This window comes from Schistocerca gregaria, chromosome 2 (genome assembly GCF_023897955.1).
Source record: "Schistocerca gregaria isolate iqSchGreg1 chromosome 2, iqSchGreg1.2, whole genome shotgun sequence".
NCBI classification, from domain to species: domain Eukaryota; kingdom Metazoa; phylum Arthropoda; class Insecta; order Orthoptera; family Acrididae; genus Schistocerca; species Schistocerca gregaria.
This window is the reverse complement of record NC_064921.1, coordinates 698,698,579-698,725,177: the sequence shown is the minus strand read 5'-3', so window position 1 is coordinate 698,725,177 and position 26,599 is coordinate 698,698,579. Positions and strand designations below refer to the sequence as shown.

Here is a 26,599-nt window from a genome sequence, read left to right as displayed (position 1 = left end):
GACCTCTCAGTTATGTCCCGTAATGCTTGATTGGTGGCCAGATCATTCACTCAAATTGTCCAGAATGCTCATCAAACCATCATGAACAATTGTGGCTCATGACATGGCACATTGTCATCCACAAAAATTCTATCATTGTTTGTGAACATGAAGTCCATGAATGGCTGAAAATGGTCTCCAAGTAACTGAACATAACCATTTCCAGTCAATGATCAGTTCAGTTGGGCCAGAGAACCCAGTCCATTCCATGTAAACACAGCCCACAGTATTATGGAGCCACCACCAGCAAGCACAATGCCTTGCTGACAACCAGGGTCTTATGGTTTCATGGGATCTGCACCACACTCGAACCCCACCATCATGTCTTACCAACTGAAATCGGGACTCATATGACCAATCCACTGTTTTCCATTTACGTAGGGTCCAACCGATATGGTCACATGCCAAGGAGAGGTGCTGCAGGTGATGCCTGCTGTTAACAAAGGCACTTGCTTTGGTTGTCTGCTGGCATAGACCATTCAATCCAAATTTTGCCACACTGCTTGAACAGATACATTCTTTGTATGTCCCCACATTGATTTCTGCTGTCATTCCACACAGTGTTGTTTGTCTGTTAACACTGACAACTCTATGCAAAATGCTGCATCTCCTTGTCATTAAGTGAGGACCATCAGCTGCTGCGTTGTTTGTGGTGATAGGTAATGTCTGAAATTTGGTATTGTTGACATTGTGGGTCTCATAATAAAGAATTTAGTAATGATTTCCGAAATGGGATGTCCCAAGCTTCTAGCTCCAACTATGATTCCGCATTCAGAGTCTGTTAATTCCCATTGTATGGCCATAATCATGTCCGAAACCTTTCGCTTAAATCACCTGAGTAAAAATGACAGCTCCACCAATGCACTGCCCTTTTATACGTAGTATACGCAACGCAATACTACCGCCATCTATATGTGGGCATCCCACGAATTTTGTTACATCAGTGTAAGTATTTCCATCCTTCATTGGGTACTGTAGTGTAACATGTAGTGCCTCTTAACTCTAGCACCTAATACAGATGTCAGATGTCTAACTTGTAAATGTGTATCATATTAAATATGAAAGGCAGTCTGCTATAATACAGGAATGTTCTTCCAAGCTGTTCCCTATACACCTGCATGTATATCGTGGAACCTCACCCCCCTCCAGCCCCCAATATAACACACACACACACACACACACACACACACACAGAGAGAGAGAGAGAGAGAGAGAGAGAGAGAGAGAGAGAGAGAGAGAGAGAGAGAGAGAGAGAGCACTCCTAAACCAAAGTCATTTTTCTTTTCTTTGCAGGTGTTGCTATTCAGGATAAAGCTGACAAAATTTCAAAAATGGTTGAGAAACTTAATGATGAGATTAATGATAGTGTAAGAAAACCTATTACCAATAATTTGCAAAAGGGAATTGATGATTACAGCCGATACAGGTATTTTGTTCTTCTAAGTTACCATTTCTAACTTCTTTGTTATTAATACCTAAGAAAACAGACCAAAGTGAGTTCAAATACTGCATGCTTTGAATGTAATGAATTGAACTGGATTAATAACTACTCAAAGTAAAGGAAACAACTCCCAAAAAGCATTAAATTGAAAATTGGTTCTTGAGGAGGATAAAGGAAATGTCATGTGAAGACTGTAATTTATCAACATGGGGAGTGTACTAACTGCGAGTTCTTCAGAAAGGGGACGTTGAAAATTTTTATTAAATAATATAACCCCTTCTAATTTGTAACTGTTATGACTTGTTTTCTTGTACTGATTACTGTGTTAATGGACGCAATTGCTTAGTCAGCTCTTTCTTATTAAGTTAAAAGTGTGTTTTATCTGTAACCGAAGTTTAAAAATTATAATTAAATGTGGCACCTCATGATGTTTTCTAGATACTACATTGACATATCTGTGAGTTCAGTGGTACTTGTGGTATTGCTGTGTATGACACTGGGACTTTTTTATGGTTTTTGTGGCAAACGACCTGACGCCATGTTCAATGAAGATTGTTGTAACAAAGGCACTGGTGCAAGTTTCTTAAAACTGTAAGTAACACAATCATTAAAAATTTCTTTTATTTGTCTTGTTACATGGACACTAATACATTGTAAATTTCATAGCATAACATATACGATCACAAATACCCTGCGTTTTAATTTTTGCTGTATTATACTGGTGTGCCTTTTATAGAAGTGCTATATTATAGCGGATAGGGACTTCCCTTGCGAGTAAGATACTGCATGCAGATATAATTTCTTTGTGTCATATTCCAAATTAGTTAATATATGCATTTTAAAGCAACAGCTTACATTTTAATTATTTTACAACTGTTTTTGTAATAACTATTCTTTTGGAGCTAGAAAAAGAAAATAAAGCTTAATTTAATTGTGACTCTGGAAAGTTGGAAAACAGTCCCAAGTGAGTGGAGAAAGTGCAGCTGACTCCTCTATATAAGAAGGATAAAAGAACAGAGCTGAAAACTTGTAGACCAGTATTCTCAACATCAGTTTTCTACAGAATTCTAGAACATATTCTGAGATGGAATATAATAAATTTCCTAGAGACCGACCATGAATCACCGTGCTTTTAGAAAGAATTGCTTGTGTGGAACTCAGCTTGCCCTTTCTCACATGATACTCTGTGAAGTGTGGATGAAGGGCAACAGGCAGATTCCATATTGCATGATTTCTGAAAAGCATTTGTCACGGTACCCCACCGCAGACTTTTAACGAAGGTAGAAGCGTATGGAATAGTTTCCCAGATATGTGAGTGGCTTGAAGACTTCTTAAGTAATAGAACACAGTATGTTGTCCTCTACATCTACATCTATGTGATTACTCTGCTATTCAAAATAAAGTGCCTGGCAGGGTTTGATGAACCACCTTCAAGCTGTCCCTCTTCCGTTCCACTCTCGAATAGCATGTGGGAAAAACACACACTTAAATTTTTCTGTGCAAGCCTTATTTCTCTTATTTTATTGTGACGATCATTTCTCCCTATGTAGGTTGTACCAAAAGAATGTTTTTGCAATCGGAGGAGAAAACTGGTGATTGAAATTTCATAAAAAGATCCCTCTGCAACCTGAAACACCTTTTTTTCTCATGATTGCCACTCCAGTTCACACATCATGACTGTGGCACTATCTCCCCTATTTCACAATAACAACAGAAAATGAACTGCCCTTCTTTGAACTTTTTTATGTCATCCATCAGTCCCACCTGATGCAGATCCCACACCACACAGCAATACTCCAGAACAGGGCAGACAAGCATGGTGTAAACAGTCTCTTTAGTAGACTGTTGGGCCTTCTAAGTGTTCTGCCAGTGAATCACAGTCTTTGGTTTGCTCTACCCACAACATTATCTATGTGATCATTCCAGTTTAGGTTGTTTGTAATTGTAATCCCTAAGTATTTAGTTGAATTTACAGCCTTCAGATTTGTGTGACTTATCACATAATCAAAATTTAGCAGATTTCTTTTAATACTCATGTGAATAACTTCATACACTTTTCTTTATTCAGGGTCAATTGCCACTTTTCGCACCATACATATATCTTATCTAAACCATTTTGCAATTTGTTTTGGTCATCTGATGACTTTACTAGACAGTAAATGATAGCATCATCTGCAAACAATCTTAGAGGGCTACTCAGATTGCCTCCTGTGTCGTTAATATAGATCAGGAACAATACTTCCTTGGGGAATACCTCAGCAACAAGTGTTCATCGGAGACAAGGGTATCACCTGGAGTGCCCCAGTGAAGTGTGACTGGACTCCTATTATTTTCTGTATTACATACATGACCTGACTGGAAGTGTGACTAGCAGTAGGCAGTTTTTTGCTGATGATGCTGTGGTGTACGTGGAGGTGTCAAAGGTGGGTGACTGTACTATGGTACAAAATGATTTAGACAAAATGTTTAGTTGATGTGATGAATGGCAACTAGCTCTAAACATAGTAAAAATGTAAGTTAATGCTAATCAGTAGGAAAAACAAACCTGCAATATTTGTGTACAGCATTAGTAGCGTTCTTCTTGATATAGTCACACATTTAAATATCTGGGTGTAACATTGCAAAGCAGAATGAAACGGAACAGGCAGTTGAGGATTGTGGTAAGGAAGACAAGTTATAAAGTTTATTGAGAGAATTTTAAGAAAGTGTGGGTCATCTGTAAAGGAGACCAGATATAGAATGCTGGGGTGTGACCTATTCTTGAGTACTGCTTGAGAGTTTGGGATCTGAATTAAAGGAAGACATTGAAGCAATTCAGAGGCATGTTAAAACAACACACAAGTGTCATAGTGATGGTTCTGGAACTCAAATGAGAATCCCTAGAGGGAAGACAACATTCTTTTGGAAGAACATTATTGAGAAAATTTAATGTACCGTCATTTTAAGCTGGCTACAGAATGATCCTACTGTTGCCAACATATATTTCCAGGGTGTATACGACCTGGGACAACCGGGAGATCTGGGAAAAACCTGGGCATTTTTTCATCTTGGAGAAAACCCGGGAATTTTTTAGAATTCCAGAAATTTTTCATTGTTTTAATTTTCAGTTAAATTTTTGTGATTTTGAATGGTAAGAACCAATACTCCAACAAAGGATATTACAGTATCTCGCATCTGCAGAATAACACTGCAACAACAAAACATGAGTGAGAGAAAAATAAAGAAAATAAAACTTAAGTGGCAAAGAAAATGTGCCATATACAACAAAAAAACACATTGCTCATACAAGCATCTGCCAACAGCAAAGTGTGTCAAAAGCTTTAGGAAGACTATGCAATGTTTCCTAACAACACATTGCCTCCAATGAGCGTGACGTAGCAGCTCTTTACATTAGATTCTTTTGAGCAGATCCGGGCGGGCTCTTTTGCATGTGCAGTTGAGTTGCATATGAGTAGTATCTTCTCCCACTTCTGGCTGCAGATATGTGGCTGGTCGCCTCCATCTAGTATTGCTCCAGTTCGGAAATATCTCAGATGTGGGGCTGATGCACAGAATTCTGTTTTTGCTGTTTCCTCTTCATTTATTGCTCTCACGTTAAATGAAAAGAAAACGGATTTCTGTGGCCGGAAGCTATCAAATGAATTAAAACACATTCGCATAATTACACTCTAAATCTCTTCAGGCAAATGCCAGGATGGTTCCTTTGAAAGGGTATGGCCGACTTCCTTCCTCGTCCTTCCCTAATCTGACGAGATCGATGGCTTCACTGTTTGGTCTCTTCCTTCCAACACTCCACCTCCTCATAATTACAGAAGGCTAAAATATGTTATTAATTTCAGGTTTTATTTCAACCTTTCTGACAGTCAAGCCTTAATCGCCTTGCATAACAATGAAGTTATTTTAGTCGGTTTGCTAAAGAGATTTGGCTTTTATTAATCTTTTCCACTGAAGCAGTCAATTTATTTGAAACAAAGTGTTTCTTTCACCCTGTTGGCTAGTTTCAACTGTACTCTGCATTTCAAGTGCATGTGTTCCATCTTCTACCTCGTATGGCATTAGACCATAATAAAGAACCAAACATGTGATAATTCAAGAAAATTTTCATCTGAATCTGGACATATGAATGTGCACTTTAAGCCGAATTATGCATTTCAGAATGGTTCACAAGATTCCGATGCTCTTGAAGTATTGTCCAATGTCTTTTTTCTTTTATTACATAATGCAAGATCTTTTAATTTTTTACACGTATGAACATGCGGGCTTCCTGCATCATCGTAGCTGCGCAAGTGCAGTGACGGCTGTTATCTGGCGCTCTCTGGTAATGCTGAAACGAACCAATTTCTAACAGGTCACGGAAAATATTGCGAAGAGTGGTTTGAAAAGCGTTACTTTCAAAGTAAATTTCCTTTTACACAAGATGAACTATGTGCGAAAATGTTAGATGAATTTCTTAAATCACAGAGCTTTTGACTCTCATTTAAAAATCAAATCTTTGAGGACGACCATCTAGAAGAATTTCGTGCCCAGAAGATCGAACATTTATGTCGTTATTAAAAAAAATTCTGGTACATTTGTGTCGTGAATCTTAAAGTGTAACATGCGGAAGAAAGATCAATATTATATGTGGAAGCTTAGCTTCTCTTGCAGCTTATTAATCTTAAGAGACCAGTCTTATATGTGAAAGCTTTTCGTTTCTTGTAGCAGCACTATGTATATTAATTCAAACCATTAACTTTTCTTATTTGTGTGTTCACACCACTTAAGAGTGATCTTGCTATTGACTGACTACATCGCGTGTCCTATGTCATCAGCTGGAGCGAGATGAAATTAAATGAGCTATAACTGGCTTACAAAAGCGCGTTGCAAACTCGATTTCAATGCTTCGGAAAGTAACATGCAGTGTTTGGTGTTATTCGAATTTATACGTTCGTAACACGAAAATATGCAGTGTACATGTTGCTGCACATCAAAGATCTTTCCAAAAGGTGTATAAAACTATAAACATTCAAAGGATTGATAAGTTTTACACTGCCAAGGAAAACTATACTGTCATTTCACACGGAAAAACTGTATTTTCAACTGGTAAATCCGGGAATTTTTTCCCTTGTCCATGTATACACCCTGATAGACTGTTGTTGTTGTCGTCGTCCCCCACTCTGTCAGTGAATGGAACAGGAAAGGAAATGGCTAGTAGTTTTACAGTGTACCCTCTACCACACACACTGGGTAGCTTGCAGAGTACATATGTAGATTTAGATGTAGGTATAATGAACAACACAAAGGGAAGGAACCAAAATAACAACTAAATTATGTAGCACACATTATTCAACCACTCACAGAATTTGCTTTCATGTAAATGTATTTTGTCACTTGATGAGTTTCCAAAAACAGCTAGATTGGAAAACTTTCAAGGCTTAAGATAATTTGCTGTGGTCAAGACACTAGTTTTTTCACTAAGAAATGATTAAGCATGTTGATCTTAACCAAAGTGTTTAAGTATTTCTAGCGAAAAAACTATTATAAATTATAAACATAAATGTGTAAAGATCAGGTGATCTCCAGGTGTTGTAGGGAAGGTGAAGGGGCAGACAAGGGACAATATAGAGAAGAAAGGGAACTGGTGGAGCATGAAGAAGATAATGGTGGAACAGAGAAAAAAGTTCAAAAGTGATGTTGTATATAATGAAATTAACGTTAGGAATTTCTCTCTTCTAACAAATCAGGTTGTAATAAAATAACACCTTAAGTGACACAGTTTCAGAGGCACTATTGGTCTCATACACATTTTATGTATATATATTGAAGCTGCAAGTGAAAATTTTGTACCAAGGCTGGGGATCAAATCCGGGTTTTCCTGTTTACTAGGCAGGTGCATTAGCCACTAAGCCATCTTGTCGCAGCAGTCCACACAACTGCACGGATTATCCAGGCATGCCTCCCTCCGCAAACCAAATTCTCACTGCCTCCCCAGTCTACTTTAAATTCTGCTTTACACACCAACAGAAGTGCTGAGGCTCTCCCCATTCTGGAATAGCAGCTCAGCATTGAATGTAAAATGGGGGATCCAGCCTGAAACCCAGGTCCAGACGTAATTTCAGATATAATGGTCTCATACAGATATGATTTTATGAAAAAAAAAACTTGTTTGAATTGATTGTTTTTCATCTTAGTATTTTATTCACAGTTCCCATTTGAATTCCAAAACATTTCATTGACACAAACTTTTCCAGGACCTTCATAAAACCTATAGCTAACACTTTGGTACTTCTTACTTTTGTATGTGGATAGTGTAGTTGTACCCTTTTTTTTAATTTGAAATTATTAATTTTCTTTGTAAGAAAAAGAGAACTATTTATGAAGTCTCCATAACTGTGCCATGTTCTTCCAATTCCTAGTCTGCTCTTACCAGACTGGAACTTTGTTAGATCTCTTCAATTAGTGACTTTTTCATTTGGTGTATAGGCATGTAATGTTTCAATAAAACATTTCTGTATTCAGCCCAAATTTGCTTTGATCAAGTACGTTGGTCAAAATAACCAAATTATGAAGGCCTAGATACCACATTTGCACTTTTTCTTTGTGTTTCAAATCCTGAGTCCTTAATTGGCAACCACAGATGAAAAATTGAAATTGTATAATATGGCTTTGGGTGGTCAGTAGTTAAAGGTGTGCAAAGTGGTTGATACTATGGATATATCTGAAGGAAAAAGTATAGTACATTTTCATGAAAACTTAATTTACACAGCTTTATTGATGTGTCAATTTGTTATTACAGGTGAGACATATATGCAACACTTCACACCATAAACAAAACAGCAGTCAAAGAATTGGGTCCAAGCTGGTCATCCTACCAAGGAGGGGAGGGAAGTGGTACCCATATTGTGGTATGCATGTATAACTGGGTTGGTCGGTGGGTTGGGGATTGGGGCGGGGGGGGGGGGGGGGGGGGTCAACATTTTCCTTGTCCGCCTTGTTTGGTGCACTTTGATTTCCACCTACAAAAATGTCTAACAGAAAAAATGTTTTTTAATTGACTGTAGACGTTATGACCACTGAAGGTGGAAACACAGTCAACATTTGTACCATTTGTAAATTTAGGAAAATCTTTTGACAGTGCTAAATGGAATTCACTCTCCAAAACACGGAAATTATCAGCAATCAAATACAGTGAATGATTAGATACACCTTATACAGAAACAAAAATGTAACTGAGAACATGAAAGGGAGGCACTAGCTGAGAATTTACAGTAAAGTACTAAAGAGAACTAAGGAGAAACTAGAAAAAGGATTTAAAGTTTGTGGGCGGAGAAATAAAATCTTTAAAGTTCACTGGTAATGCAGTAATTCTGACAGATGCAGCAGAGGATTTGGATGAAGATAAGTTAGTGATATGTGATGGGTAAAAATTGGAGAGGGAGACAGAGGTTTGAATGTAGTAATAATATTGAAATGGATGGATGTGTACTAGTTTGCAGAGATGAAGAGAGTTGCGCAGCATAGACTAGACACTGAAGAGCTACAGCAATAACTGTGAAATCAATGATAGAGCATACTGACAAAGGATGACTGTTATCTCATTCAACCCTGTTTTTAATTCTTCCTTTTTATTTTCAGAGCTGTGTGGGTTATGTTCCTGTTCTCAACAGTTTTAATGCTGGTAACTTTAGCACACTTTGTGGTTGGAGTAGTACTCCAGCGAGCAGGTTGCGATACACTACAAAATCCTGAGGACAGCCAAGTATTTGCACTGATTGATAAGCACGTGGATGTCGCTAGTATATTTCCATCCAATTCTAGTAACATTACCCTAAGCTCTATCGTAACGTAAGTATGAAACCTGTGTGTTCGCATAGGAAGAATAGAAATTTTGAGTCAGTTTGTGTATTCAAGGGACCAAATGTTTCAATGAAGTTATTTGTTTTTAGGTCATGTCATATGAATGAGAGTTTGTTTGGAGTACTTCGAGTATTGGATGCTGTAAATATAGCAGAGATTAAGAATTTTTCAGAGAAGTACAGGATTGAGGAAAAAATCCGTGCCTTGGAGGACAGCATAAAAATTGGTGATGATGTAAATTTTGTTATACTGGATGAAGATACCAGAAAAGATCTTGAGAGTTTAAAAAACTCTCCACTAAATTATATTAATTTCACAGCATTTTCTTCTGTGGTAAGTATGCAGCATTGACAACATTTTTTTCTCTGCATTGTGTGTTGTTGAAAGTTCTTGAAATGTCTAAGAATAAACATACATGTTATGTTAATACGTGACTTGTCAAGAATGGTCAGCAGGAATGGCTTTGCAGAGCATTAGCTGATTTTGAATAATTGACAAGTAACACTACCAAAGTGCCACTCACCGATTCCCATACACTTCGAATATGTTGTAGTCTAGGTCAAAATATGAGACACGCATTTTTTTTGTACTTGCCCAAATGGCCGTTGAAGTGATGAAAACCCTCCTGAAGAAAACACAGTTATCATCTTTCTGAGCTCATGTTGTCGAAACGGTAGGGGATATAACAAAAATGTTGAAACATAATTTCCATGGTTGCTACTGTACTTTACAACTTGTGCCATCACATCTTTAAACATTTGATATGTTTTGAATCCTCCCCTCACTTCACAGTTCTTGAAACAGTAAAAAGTTTATTTAAATCTAATTATGTATTTAACAGAAAATTCAACCACATATGATAAAATTATATCCTGAAGTTGCAGTAGTCAGACATAAGTCGGAAGTAACTGTATATACCACTCTATGCGTGCTCTTTCCACTGTAAGACCCTTGTCATACATAGTGACAGTGTTGTTTGCATTTCCAAAATGCAACCATAAAAGACAAGCTTCTGAAGGATTTTAATTGAAACAATAAGGTCTCTCTCTCTGTTGAGTCCAGGAATAACCAACATAGAGGTGGTGAGAGGCTACTCCCATTTTGTTTTTTTGTGGTCTTTGTTTTATATGTTTGTTTTGTTTCATTTCTTTGGTTGTTTGACATCTACTTCATTATTTTACAGTATTTAGGTTGTGTTGCATCATCTTTGATAGCCATTACAATAATGAGGGGACGTTGTATTACCCAGTGCAAAGCAGTGCTGCATGCAGAAACATATTCTTGCACAATTTACAGCACGTATCACAATTTTTAAAGCAATAATTAACAAAAGGCTCACATTTATCAGTTTTTGTCTGTGATTTATCTGAACTTGAACTAGGCGTACCTGAACATGTTCACAAATCAAGGGGAAGAAAACTGATTATGTATCAAACATTAAATTTTCAGGATATTATTCTGCAGGTGCAAATTTACGTCATAGCCATATAGTAAGGTTATGTCAGAGAGCTGTTCTACAAAATTCTTCCATGGCCTGAATGTGGACACATCGAGTGGCCAGATTTTGCCAAGCATTACAGCAGGAATCGTCATACATTTTACGTCCTTATTTCCTTATTCCATGTATGTGCGATAGATTGCCATAAGATGGTATTATGGGAAAGACCAATCTGTGCTATAAATTATTACAAAGGCTGTGGTAACTATGAGCACGTAGCAAGCTTAATATGGACTTATTATGGCTACATGTACATTGAGACCCATACTCCGGGAAGAGGGTGGTGACGAGAGCACGATGCCCTTGGTCTACCCATGTGCATATAGCCGTCTCATGCTTACACCAATACACATGGGGCTGTGTGGGTATAGACATCGAATCACTTGGCGGAAACATAATAATGAGGAAGTGTTGGACGGCTGGACAGTAGAATAGGTATGCATTAATGTATGCGTGCACTTTAACTGCATGTGTACAGGTGCACGTACTGTTATTCGGTAATCACTGCTCCCATGAACTGGCAGCCAGAATTTGCAGACCAATACAGCACAATGAATCCAAAGAATGTACTACACCTATTACACAAAAGCTTCGATCATTTGCAATACAAAATTGACTCTTATCATTATCGATGAGGTAACATTGTTCACATTACATTTAGCAAATTTCATAAGAGTCCATCAACACCGATGTATTTACATTTAGCAAATTTCATAAGAGTCCATCAACACCGATAAGAAACTTCCACATGGGAAAAATATATTAAAAACAAAGATTCCAAGACTTACCAAGCGGGAAAGCGCCGGTAGATAGGCACAATAAATAAAACACACAAACACACACACAGAATTTCTAGCTTTCGCAACCGACGGTTGTTTCTTCAGGAAAGAGGGAAGGAGAGGGAAAGACGAAAGGATGTGGGTTTTAAGGGAGAGGGTAAGGAGTCATTCCAATCCCGGGAGCGGAAAGACTTCCCTTAGGGGGAAAAAAGGACAGGTGTACACTAGGGATATGTGTGTGTGTGAAAGCAATCTGTCAGTTACTTTATGTAAAATGATTGGGTAAGTGAACAGAGATTTTGACAGCAGCATTATTCGCTCATTTCTAAGCTAAAGACAGTTTTAATTAAATTTAATAGAGAGATTCTTTTTTGTATAGTAATTATCAGTGTCAATGGTCCTTCTGAACTGTAATAATATTTCATATGGGAAAATATGAACTGTCATTAAAATACCTAAGTGCGTAAACAGTTGTCTATGAGATATCGACGGTGAGCATCAAGAGCACCCATGCTCAGGGGCAAAGGGCCCATGAACCCCCTCCTGACTCTAGCATTCAGGGAAAGGAGAAAATATAAGGTAGTCAGGCGTTTTTCTTTCATGAAAATGATTTAGAAGTTGGTATTACTTAGCTTTTTACCAAGGTCAGAACTGGACTTTTTTTGACTGCTTAAAAAGTTGCTCTTTGTGTTCCAAAATGCTAAAAATACTCTATACTACTAGGCCTAGTACCCCACTCCTGTATGAATCCTCATCAGTCTGTAAGGTCAAAAATTTATGCCTTGATTACCAATTCCTGCCTATTCTTTAAGTTTATCACTGCTTTTGTACATCTTTATGTTCAGAATAGTGTGTATTGTTTTTTCTTAAAGCTGAGAGATCGTGTCAGAGATCCGGTCAGTTACCTACTATTCACATTATTTATTATTTACTCTGTTGCTGTGCATGTACTAGGAATCATTATAATACTTGTCATCCGCAAAAATGATTTATTCTGCCTCATTTGGTGATCTGCAAAAATTACGTACCCGGCTTGATTTGTATTAAAGGGGAAGATGATTAACACACATGAGAAACAGCGCAACATTAAACCTTACAGACCTCTATAAAGTGAAGGAACCCATTGTGGACAGCTCATGAGATCCAACCACTGACGGCCGAAGATGTGTGAAAGGAGACATGGCCTCAAAGACAAGACACATTTATCAGGCTTTCAACTGACCAGAACAACCTGGTGTAAACTGAAAAGAATCTGAGGTGGACATGGAACTACTACGTCCTTCTTGCACAAGTGGGGGCTGTCAGATACCTGATTGTGTGCTGTTAATCTTCAGATTGACTATTGACCACACTGTATAGGAACGTCACAAGAGATGTTTCAGTGAAGACTGGAACCATGTCCAACAATTGCACGTAAGGCCAATAGAAGGAAAGACAAATGACTGGCTTCGGATTATTGTGAGAATTTTTGGCAAGAATTGCTCATCTATAACAGAGACCGTGCTTGTGTGACCCATCCTTGAGTACTGATAGAGTTTTTGGGATCCTCACTAGGTCAGGTGAAAGGAAAACATTGATACATTGATGCAATTAAGAGGCATGTGATTTCGATCGGCACATGGGTGTTACAGAAACTATCGATGAACTCAGATGGGAATTCCTGGAGGGAAGGCTACAAACTTCTCATGAAACACAGTTGAGAATGTTCATAGAAACATCATTTGCAGTTCACTGCAGAATGATTCTAATGCCACCAATTTATATCTCATGTACCAACCATGAAGACAAGATAGGTTTGGATGGAGACGTATAGACAACTATTTATCCTTTGCTCGATCTGCAAATGGAACAGGAAAGGGTATGATTAGTACTGGGACAAGGTATCTGACTGGAACAAGTATATATAGTAGTTCTGAAAAAATATGTAGGGATTATGTTCATATTATTAATGATTAAAGTCCAAGTACATGGTAATGACAGGAATGTTGTTGATACAAGTATTTGTCAGAGTTTGGTAGTCTTCATTGAGGCATTATGTAAAAAAACGTAATGTGTAGTTTTACCACCTATTTTTTTCTTATTTAAGTAAGATGTTTGGTATAGCTTATATTCACTGAGCAACAAAGTTGATTTTCTTCTCAAAGGGAATCTGTTATGCTACTTGTTTCATTGTCTGTTTATCTGTTAAAATGACATATTTAAGTTTAAAAGGCGATCTTCTTCTTTTTAAACTTTATCAATTTTTAATTGGAAATTCATTACATGTTGATTTAGAGGATTTTAAATTGTGTTCCTTGGCCATTAATAACACATTCTCTAGGAGGTAAAAGAAATTGGAATTTGGTTAAATTATTGTTTTGCTCTTCTTAAATAAAAATTGGAACAATTTACCTAGATGCTTTAATTTTATGTTTCTGTTTTTACTCCATCACATCAAAGCTGGGCGCCCAGATTGTTGCAGCAAATGTTACAAAATTGGCAAAGACACTGAATGACACTGCGGATGATCTCTCGAGGAACCCTGGCAATGATATACAAAAAGTGAGTTCTATGCTGTAGAGTCACTGGAAAAATATATTTTATTAAATATAAGGATTTCTATATGTGTCTTTTTTTTTTTCTCGTGAATCAGGTTCAAGAATCACTGAGGAAACATTCTGCCCAACTTGTGATTCTCCAGACAACAACTATAGATCCAATGACTGCCCAAGTAAATTATCTCATTGCCACAACTACTTCACTTCAGGAACACCTTAAATTCAATCATAATTCGTTATCTGATGCCATTGATTCACTTCTTAAAGAAATTGATGAAGCACAGATATATCTGGAAACTAATGCAACACAGAAGATTCAAGAGGTGAGTTGACATAAACTTGAACTAATATTCGTGTGATTTGAGGAGTCATGCACTTTCAATATAAGTTTTGTGTGTGCGGGTGCGTGTGCGCACGAAATTGTGTGTGTATGTGTGTGTGTGTGTGTGTGTGTGTGTGTGTGTGTGTGTGTGTGTGTGTAATGATGAGGTTTGAGGGATGTATTAAAATTTTTGTGTTCCGTTCTGACATCCCACTACAGGCATATTCAACAACAGCTGTCTTAAAGGTGGTACAAGGTTGGTTCCTTCGAAATTGTCAAAATAATTGACTTCAAATAGTGTTTATTCACATTAACATTTTATCTTTCCTTTTAAAATTATCTGGTGCTAATTTATATTTTAAAGAACAGCACTATCTTCAAGATAAATTTTCCCACAAATGCCTGTTTGTTACGTTGTCATATACCTTGTTTGTCAAAAACATTGAAGTTTTTTCATTCCGTCACATTCACACAGCAAAAATGAGTTGCATAAGTGGCACATTTGGTTTAAATCTATAATTCACAAGACAACTATTATGGTTTTAATTCATTGATAGTATGTGTTACTCGTATTGCCTTCAATAGTGGAATGGTGAATCTCTGCTACTAATTATGAAACACTTCATTATCTTGCCAAAATTATAACTCTGTATTGCTCGCTTTCTGTGTCCACAATGAATGAATCAAAACCAATTTGCTTACAAAGTTTCATTTTATTGATTGCTGTTTCACATCCAGGGAGATTAAGTTTCTTGTGTTATTATTTCAGTGAATTGGATGACTATTATCATGGGGCTAATTGCTTTCTTTTCAGGTAACAATGTATTGGTTGCAATTTCTGTTAGAGATTTTTGAAATATTTTTGTTTCATTTCCACTTTGGAGCTTCACTGATTTGATCTAGTGAAGTACCTTAGTGCTGAGATATTGAACTTGAAATTAGGAGGATAGCAGTTCATATCTCTGAGCAGCCATGTAGATTTAATTTTTCCATGATTGAGGTTCTCCATTACTAGTGGCTACATAGTTGATGGGTCATTAAACCTTGATCTCTGTTCCTTTCCTTCTTCCACTGATTTAACGGACTGCTTATGACTATTTCTTGTTGTTGGATATTCTTTATACACAGTTAATACTCTGAATGCTCTTCCATACCTGAATATGTAGTGAGACAGTTATTCTGTGTGAAGTTGGCATGTTTTTAGTATAGTGTGCTGCTTTTGCTACAATTCATGAAATGCATTTCTTACAGCTAACGGAAAGTTTGATAAATGAATTTGTGACTTATATTAAGAGCTATGAGACGCATGTTGTACAGTTCACTGTCAATGATCTTGGACGATGTGGGCCAGTAAGCAAGGCCTATAATGCAACAGTAGTGGCGACATGTGATGAAATCCTTAAACCATTTGTGAGTAGATATTGCCTCTTAATTAATTACTGTGTTTTTTAGTAAGAATTAATATTTCATTTTCTAAGACATAAAGACATCTTATTGAGTATAGTTTTCATCAAAATAACTCTTAAACAAACACTATTAATTTTTTTTCTGGCACTTTTTTTTCTTCTTCTTTTTACAAAGAATGGGTTCTGGGCAAGCATTGGATGGTGCCTACTGCTGTTCATTCCAGCCATTGTAATCAGTTTGAAGCTGACTGGTCTATATCATAAGTTGGATCCATATCAAGGACCTCTTGCAGAATCGTAAGTGTTACATTCATAATATTAAAAATCTGATATCATTGATATATGTGCACTTTACATTGTAATGTGCTTCAAGAATCTTGCAAGTGTCTCACCATGAGAATGGCTCAAGGGTTTTCAGTCAAAATATCGGTACAGGAATTAATAATATCCTGGGTGCCCTCCCGAAATGTCATGGAATCCTGAAAATCAGTTGTATTTCCAGGTTCAAAAGATTAGTTTCATACAGATTATAAATACTAATTTGTTACATTGGAATAATTTGCTTTCAGATTAATTGTCTCCAACCTTGGGTGAACTAGCACACAATTTTTGTAGAGAACTGTTGTCTGAGAATGATTTTTTTTTTTTTTTCAATCAAAATCATTGCAAGACATGTGTCTTGTTGTTGTGAAGTTATTCTTTGCCCTTCTGCAAATTCCACATCTGGCTTTTTTCTTAATTGGTTGCTTTTGTGTGTGCACCTCTTGAACTTTGTAACAACACAAATACATGCTAAAATCATCTGGTAATCTTGATATCACAGATCTTTTGATAAGACATTGTTTCACGAGTTGAAAAGAAAGGTTCTTTTGAAAAACTCAACATGAATTGATAACAGCTATGTTCAACAGTGTGTACCATATAGCCATCACCCATATTCTTATCATTCATATTACTGAATATTTATTGCACATTTGGTCAACAGCATCAACCCTGCTCTTTGCCTTACTAAAATCGTAGTGTAATATGAGGTATTTTAGTAACCTCATCTACTGTTCCTTCATTGTGCCTTTTAGAAATGACTATAACAGATTTGTTGCATTTAGCTTCATACAATACCCTAGTAAAGGATTTCTGGTATCTTAAAACTCCTGTGAACTGATTTCTGTGTTCTTATTGGGCAGTAACTCAAGTGGAATTTCTTTTTTATCTTTTCTTTTTTATCCTTTCTTAGAGTGCTGCACAATTGATTTTGTTTTGCAGCAGATAGAGCATGAGCAGATATCTAGTACACCAGGTATCTATTGTCACACTGTCATTTGTGCTTTTTATTGGTTCAGTTAGTCTACACATAATATCAGCTGGCTTATTAGAAACACAAAAATGTCCTTCTGATGGTTTGGCACAATACACTTACAGTAAACCAGATTAGAATGACTTAGCATTGTGCAGAGCAAATATTTTGATGCCATATTTAGCTATTGTTTTGAGGATGTACTTTTATGAAGCCACAGAACTTCTGAATGCTGCTAATTTCTTGCCATTAGTAACAAATTCTCCAAGACTGTAACTATTCACACATTTTCTCATAGCTGTGCATAGGAATATGAAGCTCTCTTTTCCTGTGTTTGGGTGGATGTGTAGATGGACGACATTTAATATTGAAATTGTTTATGGAAATGAAGGTACAAATGGGTCATTTGATAAATATGCTGACGGCTCACGGTTGCAACACTGGAGGAGGAACAGAAAACAGCAAAGTTGTCCACAAATAAGGAGCACTGTACTGGACTCCTCACTGTAGACGTTATACTGTTGATGGCTATGGCAAAGAGGTTAATGCTTAAAACGCTGCCCTGGGCGACACCGTTCTCTTGCTCAAAGTGATCAGACATTGTGTTACCGACGCGGGTCCGAAAAAACCGCTGAGACAGGAAAGACCGAATGAAAATCGGGAGGCGGCCACGAAAGTCCCATTGATGCAGTTGTGCAAGAATACAATATCTCCAAGTAGTATCATATGCCTTACTGATATCAAAGAAGATACCAATACAGTGATGCTGACAGAGACAAGCCTGCTGAATAGCCGTCTCTAGGAGGGTCAGGTTGTCGACCATGGACCGAAATTTTCGGAATCCACACTGAAAGCGGCTAAGGAACTGTCTGGTCTCTAACAGCCAGACCAGACGCCGGTTAACCATCCGTTCCAGGGTCTTTCCGACACAGCTTGTCAAGGAGATACTACGATAATTACTGGGACATGTGCGATCCTTTCCTGGTTTGAGGAGAGGGATGAGGATTGCCTCCCGCCACGAGGTGGGGAACACTCCTGTCTGCCGTATGAGATTAAAACATTCGAGGAGGATTTCCTTTGACGCCGCTGGCAGATGTCGAAGCATGGAGTACCGGACGCAGTCGTAACCTGGTGCAGTGTCAGATGTCTCACTAAGAGCCGATTCAAGTTCCCACATGGAGAAAGGGGAGTTGTACGCCTCAGAACTGTTCGACTGAAAATCCAAGTTCGCTCTTTCGACAATCGCCCGGTAGCGACGAAACACTGGATCCTGATTTGCAGTGGCAGTACTTTGTGCAAAATGCTCTGCCAGCGTCTGAGCAATGGCTCTGGGTGTCGTTTGGAGGCATCCCTGCTGCAGGACAGCAGCTATCGGTAAATGGCTATGTTTACCGGAAATCCTCCGGATGGCTTCCCATACTTTTGTGGAACAAGTGGAACGCCCTATGACGCATGACTACCTGCTCCGGCGAGAGGACCCTCCAATATGTGGTGCTTGCGGCGTCCAGGTCACTGTGCGCCACATTTTATTGGATTGCGTTTTATTTTCTGGCCAGCGGGCCGCAGCTGACCTGCCAGCGGACCTGCCATCTCTTTTAGGCAACACTCGGACGAATGTGGCTAAAGTTTTAAAGTTCTGTGGTATGTCCAATGTTTTTACAAAGATTTTAGGGAGAGGATTTTAATTTGCTCACTGTGTGACAAGCTCGCCCATATTTTATGTAAGTGGCCAGCCGATAACATTTTCCTGTGACATTGTTGTTGCTATGTTTCCCCTTTCCTTAGCTTTTACTTTCTTATGTAGCATTTTCTTTCTTTTCCTGCTTTCTTTGAGTGTGTGCTTTAGTTTTCTTAGGTCTGTCCACGTTCGTTCCTTTTAATGTGTGTCAGGGCGCTGATGACCTCGATGTTGAGTGCCCATAAGCCCCAACACACCACCACCACCGATACATATGCTAAAAATTTTCCTTTATCATCCCATTATGATATTAAAAGGTGTATATGACCCGGGACAACCAGGAGATCCGGGAAAAACCCGGGAATTTTTTGGAATTCTGGGAATTTTTCATTGTTTTTGTTTTCAGTTAAATTTTTGTAATTTTGACTGGTAAGAACCGATACTCTAACAAAGGATATTACTGTATCCTGCTACTGCAGAATAATACTGCAGCAATAAAACAGAAATGAGAGAAAAAGCGAAAATAAAACTTAAATTGCAAAGGAAATGCGCAATATACAGCAACAAAACACAGTGCTCATACAAGCGTCTGCCAACAGCAAAGTATGTCAAAGGCTTTAGGAAGACTATGCAATGCTTCGTAACAACAAATTGCCTGTGATGAGCATGACGTCACAATTGTTTACATCAGGTTCGGTTCAGCAGTTAAGAGTGGGATCATGCGCATGCGCAGTTGAGTAATACGTTCTCCCGCTTCCGGCTACAGAAATGTGACTGTTGGCTGTGTAAGCAGTCGCAGCAAGCAGCTAGATAATACCGGGGAAAATTTTTACTGGAGTGCCCAAGCTGCCCGATTCAAGCATGCGTAGCAGGCCCAGATCTAGGAGGGGGAGGGAGGTGGGCAAATTCATATTTTTGAGGGGGGAGGGAACCTTGTTTCACAAAGCGACTAGCATCCAGCGCACGTTAGTCTATCGAATATTCATATGACTTTGAAAACCATCCCTGTCGGTTTCTGAACATTATTGAACACATTCTAAGTTGATTTCTGAATGAATCGTAAGTTGATCTGTGAAAGCGTGCATAGTTTACATGATGTCTCCGTCAGGGGAATCCTCATCGCATGTAGAAACAAACTTTTATACAGACGAAAGGGACTCTACGAGCTGAGCGGAGTTAATGCCGACGGATGAATGCCAACCACTGTCTGATTGTGTAGTTGATTGGGTTTGCGAATGATGTGCTTTGTTATAATTACTAGCGAAATCCATAGATTGAGACTACATGAGTCGAAATAAATGAATAACAGGTAAGAAGATTACGTATTACCTTCTTGGTGTATCCAAGAAAATGAAATTTTGACAGAAAATTTTTGGCCATATCGCTATACTAGTAAGGGTCAGTTGTACAGTCCCCGGCTAGCAGCTGTTTTATGTTAAATTCTGAATGAAGTGTGGAAATCACGTTGTACGAACGTGTAACAACGCCTACACGGAGAATAACCACGGGGAACTAAATCGATGATACTGACAGAGTTAGTGAAGTTAACCTATGAATAAGCTTTGACATTGGCAGCAATAGTTATAGAATTAGTGATAACAAGACTGTTTGTTAGAACGAGGAAGAAGAAGAAACGGGGACATCACACAAATTATGAAACAATATGACGATTCCAAGTTTGTATAAAAATTTCGTACTACTACTTCTCAATCTCATGCTTGAGAAACTGGAACGTATGAATGAAGTGTGAAACTACTTCCTAACGTAAAACTTTTTGCTTGTAGTAGGCCTAATACGCATTTGATATTGGTGCTTTGTGAATTATATTCTGTCGTTACAAAAAAGCCTGTTTGTGCCAAAACAGTCATGTTTATTTGGTGTGTGTACAATTATTGTAGCATTAGAAAGGCCTATTTTGTTTTATCTAGCAGACAGTGACAAAATAGACGTAATCAGATTGGGAAACCTCACCAGTCTTGGGTCCTATTTTGTTAACAGCTTTTTCAGTATTAGACAATGACTTTTCGATTTTTCATGTAGCAAAACGCTTGACGAACTTTGATAAGGTAATAGATTTTTTTGCAGAAAGGAAAGCACGCCATGTAAAACTAGCAATATTAGAGAGAATAAAATTCTAGGAGCTAAGGACTGAAGAAATGTGTATTGTCTTGCTTGTCTCCATGTCTTTACTGGGTTGGTGTATCTGATATTTAATTTTATCTTATGTCAAACACAACAGCAAGTTGTTAACTAATAGGCAATAAAGAGTGCAAATTTTCTGAAGAGGTGTTTTTTTTTAAAATGGGGAGACAGGATGTGAAAACGGACGACTGTAAGCAGGAGGGGCACCACAGGACATTTTAATTTCCACTGTCCACAATATGCTTTGATGGCATCCATTACAAAATATACACGTTTCAATTCCACAGAGCGAAATACAGTGACATGCGGTAGAAGAATGCTGTGTGAGGAGCCGAGGCACTGCACTATGGCACACTTACGACCAAATAACATCTCTTACATTTCCTCCAACACGTATGTTTCATGCATCAGACACTTCAGAAAGATGTGCGCTAAAAAATGAACATATTTTTGAAAATTAGATTTTTAAAAATTTTTTGACGACTTATCGCAAATGCTCGAGGGAGTGGCGGGGTATTGCCCTGGTTCGGAAATAATGTAGATACGGGACTGATGTGCAGAGCAGTCTGAGTTATAGTGGGGAAGTGGATAGTCACCACGTGACCTGTATTTAAATTTAGTGATTTTACTGTTTCCTCTTCGTTTACTGCTCTCACGTCAAATGAAAACAAAACAGATTTCTGTGGCCAGGAGCTATCAACTGAATTAAAATACATTCAAATAATTACGGGAGTCTAAAATGTGTTATTAGTTGCAGATTTTATTTTATTTCCACCTTTCTGACAGTCGAGCATTAATTGCCTTGCAGAACGTTGATGATATTTTTGTCGGCTTGCTAAAGAAATTTTCTTTTATTAATCTTTTCTGCTGAGGCAGACAATATATTTGAAACGTTTTCAACTTCTAGCACTTATGGCATTATGCCATAGTAAACAACCAAACATGAGATAGCACATTACTGGTACTCCAAGAAAATTTACAGCCCGAAAACCACATTGAAAAGCTTAATATCAGGTTGTGGCCTACTTCACTGGAAATCTGGACACAAGAATGAGCACTTTTTAGTATGGATCAGAAATTCTGATGCTTTTGTTTCTTTTATGACATCATGTAAGATCTTCTAATGTTTTACACATACCAACTTATGGTCTCCCTATGACATGGTAGCTGCGCAAGCGCAGTGATGCCTGTCATCTGGCGCTCTCTAGCAATTGCAGAAATGAACCTGTTTCTACCAGGTCACGGGAAAATATTCGGAATGGTGGTTTGAAAAGCATTACCATCAAAGTAAATTTTCTTTTACGCAAGTTGAAATATGTGCGAGAATGTAAGATGAATTTCTTAAATCACAGAGCGTTTGAGTGTCATTTAAAAATTAACTCATTGATGATGAGCCATTTAGATGTATTTCGAGCCCAGAAGATCAGGCATTTATGTCGTTATTAAAAATTTCACTGGGACGTTTGTGTGATATATCTTAAATTGTAATAGGCGCATAAAAGACCAACATCATATGTGAAAGCGTAGCTTCTCTTGCAGCTTATTAATCTTATAGACCAATATTATATGTGAAAGCTTTGCGTTTCATGTAGCAGCACTATGTATATTAATTTAAACCATTAGCTTTTCCTGTTTGTGTCCTCATGCTATTGGCTGACTACATCATGTGCTCTAAGCTCTGAATACCCGCTATCATCAGCTGGCAAGATCATGTGCCATGAGCTATCATTGGCAATCTCGATTTCAATGCTTCGGAAAGTAACATGCGGTGTTTGGTGGAATTCAAATTTATACTTTCATAATACGAAAATTTGCAGCAAATCAAAGATTTTTCCAAAACATGTTTTTTTCCCCCTGTGTTTCGCTTTCTAAAGCGCCAGGAAATTCTACACCCGTGTATAAAATGATAATCATTCAAAGGACTGATCAGTTATACAGTTCCGAGAGAAAGTATACTGTCAGTTAATAGGGAAAAAGTGTGTTTCCACCTGGGACAAAGTGTGCTTTTAACTGGGAAATCCGGGAATTCTTTTTCCTTGTGCCCATATACACCCTGTATTGGTGCTGAGTTTTTTATCCTTGACCAATTTCTAACTAAAAATGGATTGGTATAATCCAGTACTTTCATCTGTTTGGCTCACATCCTTAACCTAATACCAAATAAAAAAAATAACTCATTAAAATTTGTTATAGGCAATGCATCTCTTTTAGTTAGATACAACAAAGCAGACTTACATCTATGACACCTGTGTAATCAGACACTGTTAATAGTATAGAGCATAAACTCTGTACCACACCTAACACCATCGAAAAATTTTGCTTCTTTAAATTTATATAACAGTGAACATGTGATTTAGTACTGGCAGCTCTCCAAAACGGTATTCATTAACACTCTAGAAATCCCAAACAGTATTGGCATAGTGTACTTTGCCACCAATGGATCCACTTATCTACTCTGCTTCATATTTCATATCTGTAGTTACTTTATCATCAAATCTAATACACCAGAGAAGCAATAAAAATATCTTGTAATTCATGTAGGATCTCAAAAAAATCATTCTTGTTCCATCATTTGACCAAAAGTGCATTGGATTTGTGTGGTTTCCACCTTTGAAGTGAATCAAATAAAGAATGCCTAATACTGCACAAATTTCATTTCTATCTGTCAACACAACTTCCCTGTCTATGGAGTGGTTTCCTTCTTCCCTTTTTCTGTGAATGTATACATTTATAAAATGAACAGTTACATCTATAATATCAACACTTATGATTTTATGGAACGATTCAGTTTCCTCTACAATACCTCATGCTACCATATCAGGACTGGGAAAGATCTTGATAACATTTTGTGCTGGTACATGAGTTGTCTTTCTATATTCGTCCATTTTGTTTGTTTGTCCCCATCAATAAATATATTGTATTCAGTGTCAATGGAAGGTAATGTTTCATCATATTTAATTTCAAAATCAGTATCATGATAACAAAGTAAAATTACTTCATTCTCTCGGTCAGAAAACAAATAGTCAGTATCTCTGCAGTCTTCTTCTGTAAACAGCTCTAAAAGAGTCTACCCTAATTTCTCACCTGTCAAGTATCTTTTGGTCCTAAAACTAGAGTTACAAACTACTGTTAGCAGCTAATGAAATACAACAATAGCGGTCTGTGAAATATACTGCTTTTTTAGCACACCACTTTGTGTAAATATTCAAGAGATAATGTTGACAATTTGAAATGGTATTTACATGACCAGGTGCCACAGCTGCAGTTACAGGAATAACTTGTTATTGCACTTGTTGTCATGCTGATGCTGCATTCACTCTGACACAACTAAACGTAAGCCAAACAGTGACTAGAAAGATATCAACAATTAGATTTCTATAAGGCTTGACATTTTTCTTGTAGAAGGCAAGGGTGGTTCCCGCGTATAAAATACACTGTTGTGCCTTCACTAGGTTTAACTCATATACATCAATAATATCAACTTTCATTGTGAGTGATGGCAAGAGCTCAAAAGATTGTGTAAACACTGTTTTTTGTTAGTAGGTGTTTCTATGCACTATGTAGTGCTCGGCCATTGGTGACTGGTTGCCATTCCCTTATTTTACATATTTTCCATCCAGGAATTTCAGTTGCTTTAAGTAAATATTGCCATCTTTTAATTTCCATCTACTATGCACACACCTTGATAATGTGATTATTTTGCTCTTTAATAGAGGATAATTAGTTTTCTGTACAGGCTAATGAATTGACAATTGTGTGGATTTGTTATGAAATGGCTGCAAAATAATTATCTGCTAAGTCTTCCTGTGTATAACATTAATTATTGCTACTCATTGAAAGCTCGTGGTCTCGCGGTAGCGTTCTCGCTTCCCGAGCACGGGGTCCCGGGTTCGATTCCCGGCGGGGTCAGGGATTTTTCACCTGCCTCGTGATGACTGGGTGTTTGTGTCGTCTTCATCATCATCATCAATCATCCCCATTACGGTCGGAGGAAGGCAATGGCAAACCACCTCCACTAGGACCTTGCCTAGTATGGCGGCGCGGGTCTCCCGCGTCGCTCCCCTACGCTCGGTAAACGGAGTATGGGACTCATCATCATCATCACTCATTGAAATATTGTTTTTAAGCTCTGCAGCAGATTGTACCTTATCGTGAATAAATTAGAATACAGAACACTGTGACAGTGAATAAATTTAGTGCAGACTGATGAAATTCAGTTTGGAACAATAGTTCTTTTCCTACAACACCTTTATATTTTGATCTTGCTCTTCACTTTCATCTTCCTTTCTATTTCATCTGGGGATTAAGGAATTGTTGAAAAAAAAAGTTAAGAACCAACCATTAATTGTATAAAACGTTTAAAACTAGTTTGCCCATGAGTCACATTTGAATTATTATTTTCTCCTCAGTTGGTAAATAATGTTAGTCTCACATCACATATCTTGTCTTTGTGTATTACAGTTAATATAATTCATTTTTGCTCAGTTATTGTTTTTAGAAGCACAATGATCATTCACATTTGTCATTGGAGCTTGCGATTAAATACTTTTTGATTGGCACCAGCAACCATACCCCTGATTCTTTAAAGAATCAAACTCTAATGTATATCACTGGATGATTGTCTGAGTAATTGGCTCAACAGAAGTTATCCTGCGTAAAGACACATACACAATATCTGTATTGAATACTTATTATTTTAAACCTTTAATGTAAGATTGTATTTCACAATGAGTAGGTTATGTCATAAAGTTAAATTTTTAAATTCGGTCAAAACTTATATGACACACACAAAATTAAATTTTTTATTGCCTCTTCAAGCTATTAAATAGGTAACTTGCAACTGGGGATGGGTGACTATTTTAATGTTTAGTAATATAGATGTCCACTGCAGTTTTGTTTACTGTTACTTAAGTGTTTTGTAGTCATCATATTCTTGAGTATTCATACCTTTTCATCCAATTTCCTTATTGGCTCTTTGTTCTTGAAATAGAGATGTTTTATAGCTCCTGGAAGCTTTTGGTCATTGTGGAATATTAATAGTGACACAGTAAAAGTGAGGAATTCTGCACAGTATTATTTTAAATAATTCATTGTTGGTATTTGTTTAACTCTGAATGACTCTAGTAATGCTCAACACAGAAATTTGGGAAATAGGAAACAGTATACAAAAAAGAGTTGTTATAAGGGATATTAAATACTTTATTTTTATTACTTTGTTTTGTTAGGGTTTTGTCTGGTTCTCACTAAGCAAGTCAGATTTTTTTCCCTTTATTAATTCCTCATTCATAAAATGATGTAGAATTATCGCCAGAATTATTCCAAGATTTTGTTTTAGAAAGTTTTCTAATGATTGTAGTTCTGCTTTTCTAGTCAAAACTTTCATTATAAATGTGTTTCAACTACTTTCCAACCATTGAAATAGTATTGTAGAGTCTTAAAAGAAGAGGGGGGAACCCACCTCTCGACATGTATTTGAATATTACCACTGTTACCATCCTAATTTATGCACACACACCCTTAAGGTTAGGAGAGAGGTGGGGGGTATTTATTTATGTATTTATTTATTTATTCTTCACAACTATAACGTGTTATTGGAAAAACTGAAATAGGCCATACAATTCACATTT

The 26,599-nt window shown here is 37.4% G+C and overlaps 1 protein-coding gene across 18 annotated transcripts in view; it reads left to right on the top strand.

The window, feature by feature from the left end:
* LOC126334787 (prominin-like protein) overlaps nt 1-26,599 on the top strand; it is a 503,842-nt gene that overhangs the window by 365,395 nt on the left and 111,848 nt on the right. For all 18 annotated transcript variants that reach the window (XM_049997400.1, XM_049997403.1, XM_049997401.1 and 15 more), the window contains 8 exons: nt 1,333-1,465; nt 1,919-2,071; nt 9,095-9,304; nt 9,406-9,649; nt 14,033-14,134; nt 14,226-14,453; nt 15,704-15,862; nt 16,034-16,155. In XM_049997400.1, the coding sequence (XP_049853357.1) occupies nt 1,333-1,465; nt 1,919-2,071; nt 9,095-9,304; nt 9,406-9,649; nt 14,033-14,134; nt 14,226-14,453; nt 15,704-15,862; nt 16,034-16,155 (1,351 nt within the window). The remainder of the gene's footprint in view (nt 1-1,332; nt 1,466-1,918; nt 2,072-9,094; nt 9,305-9,405; nt 9,650-14,032; nt 14,135-14,225; nt 14,454-15,703; nt 15,863-16,033; nt 16,156-26,599) is intronic.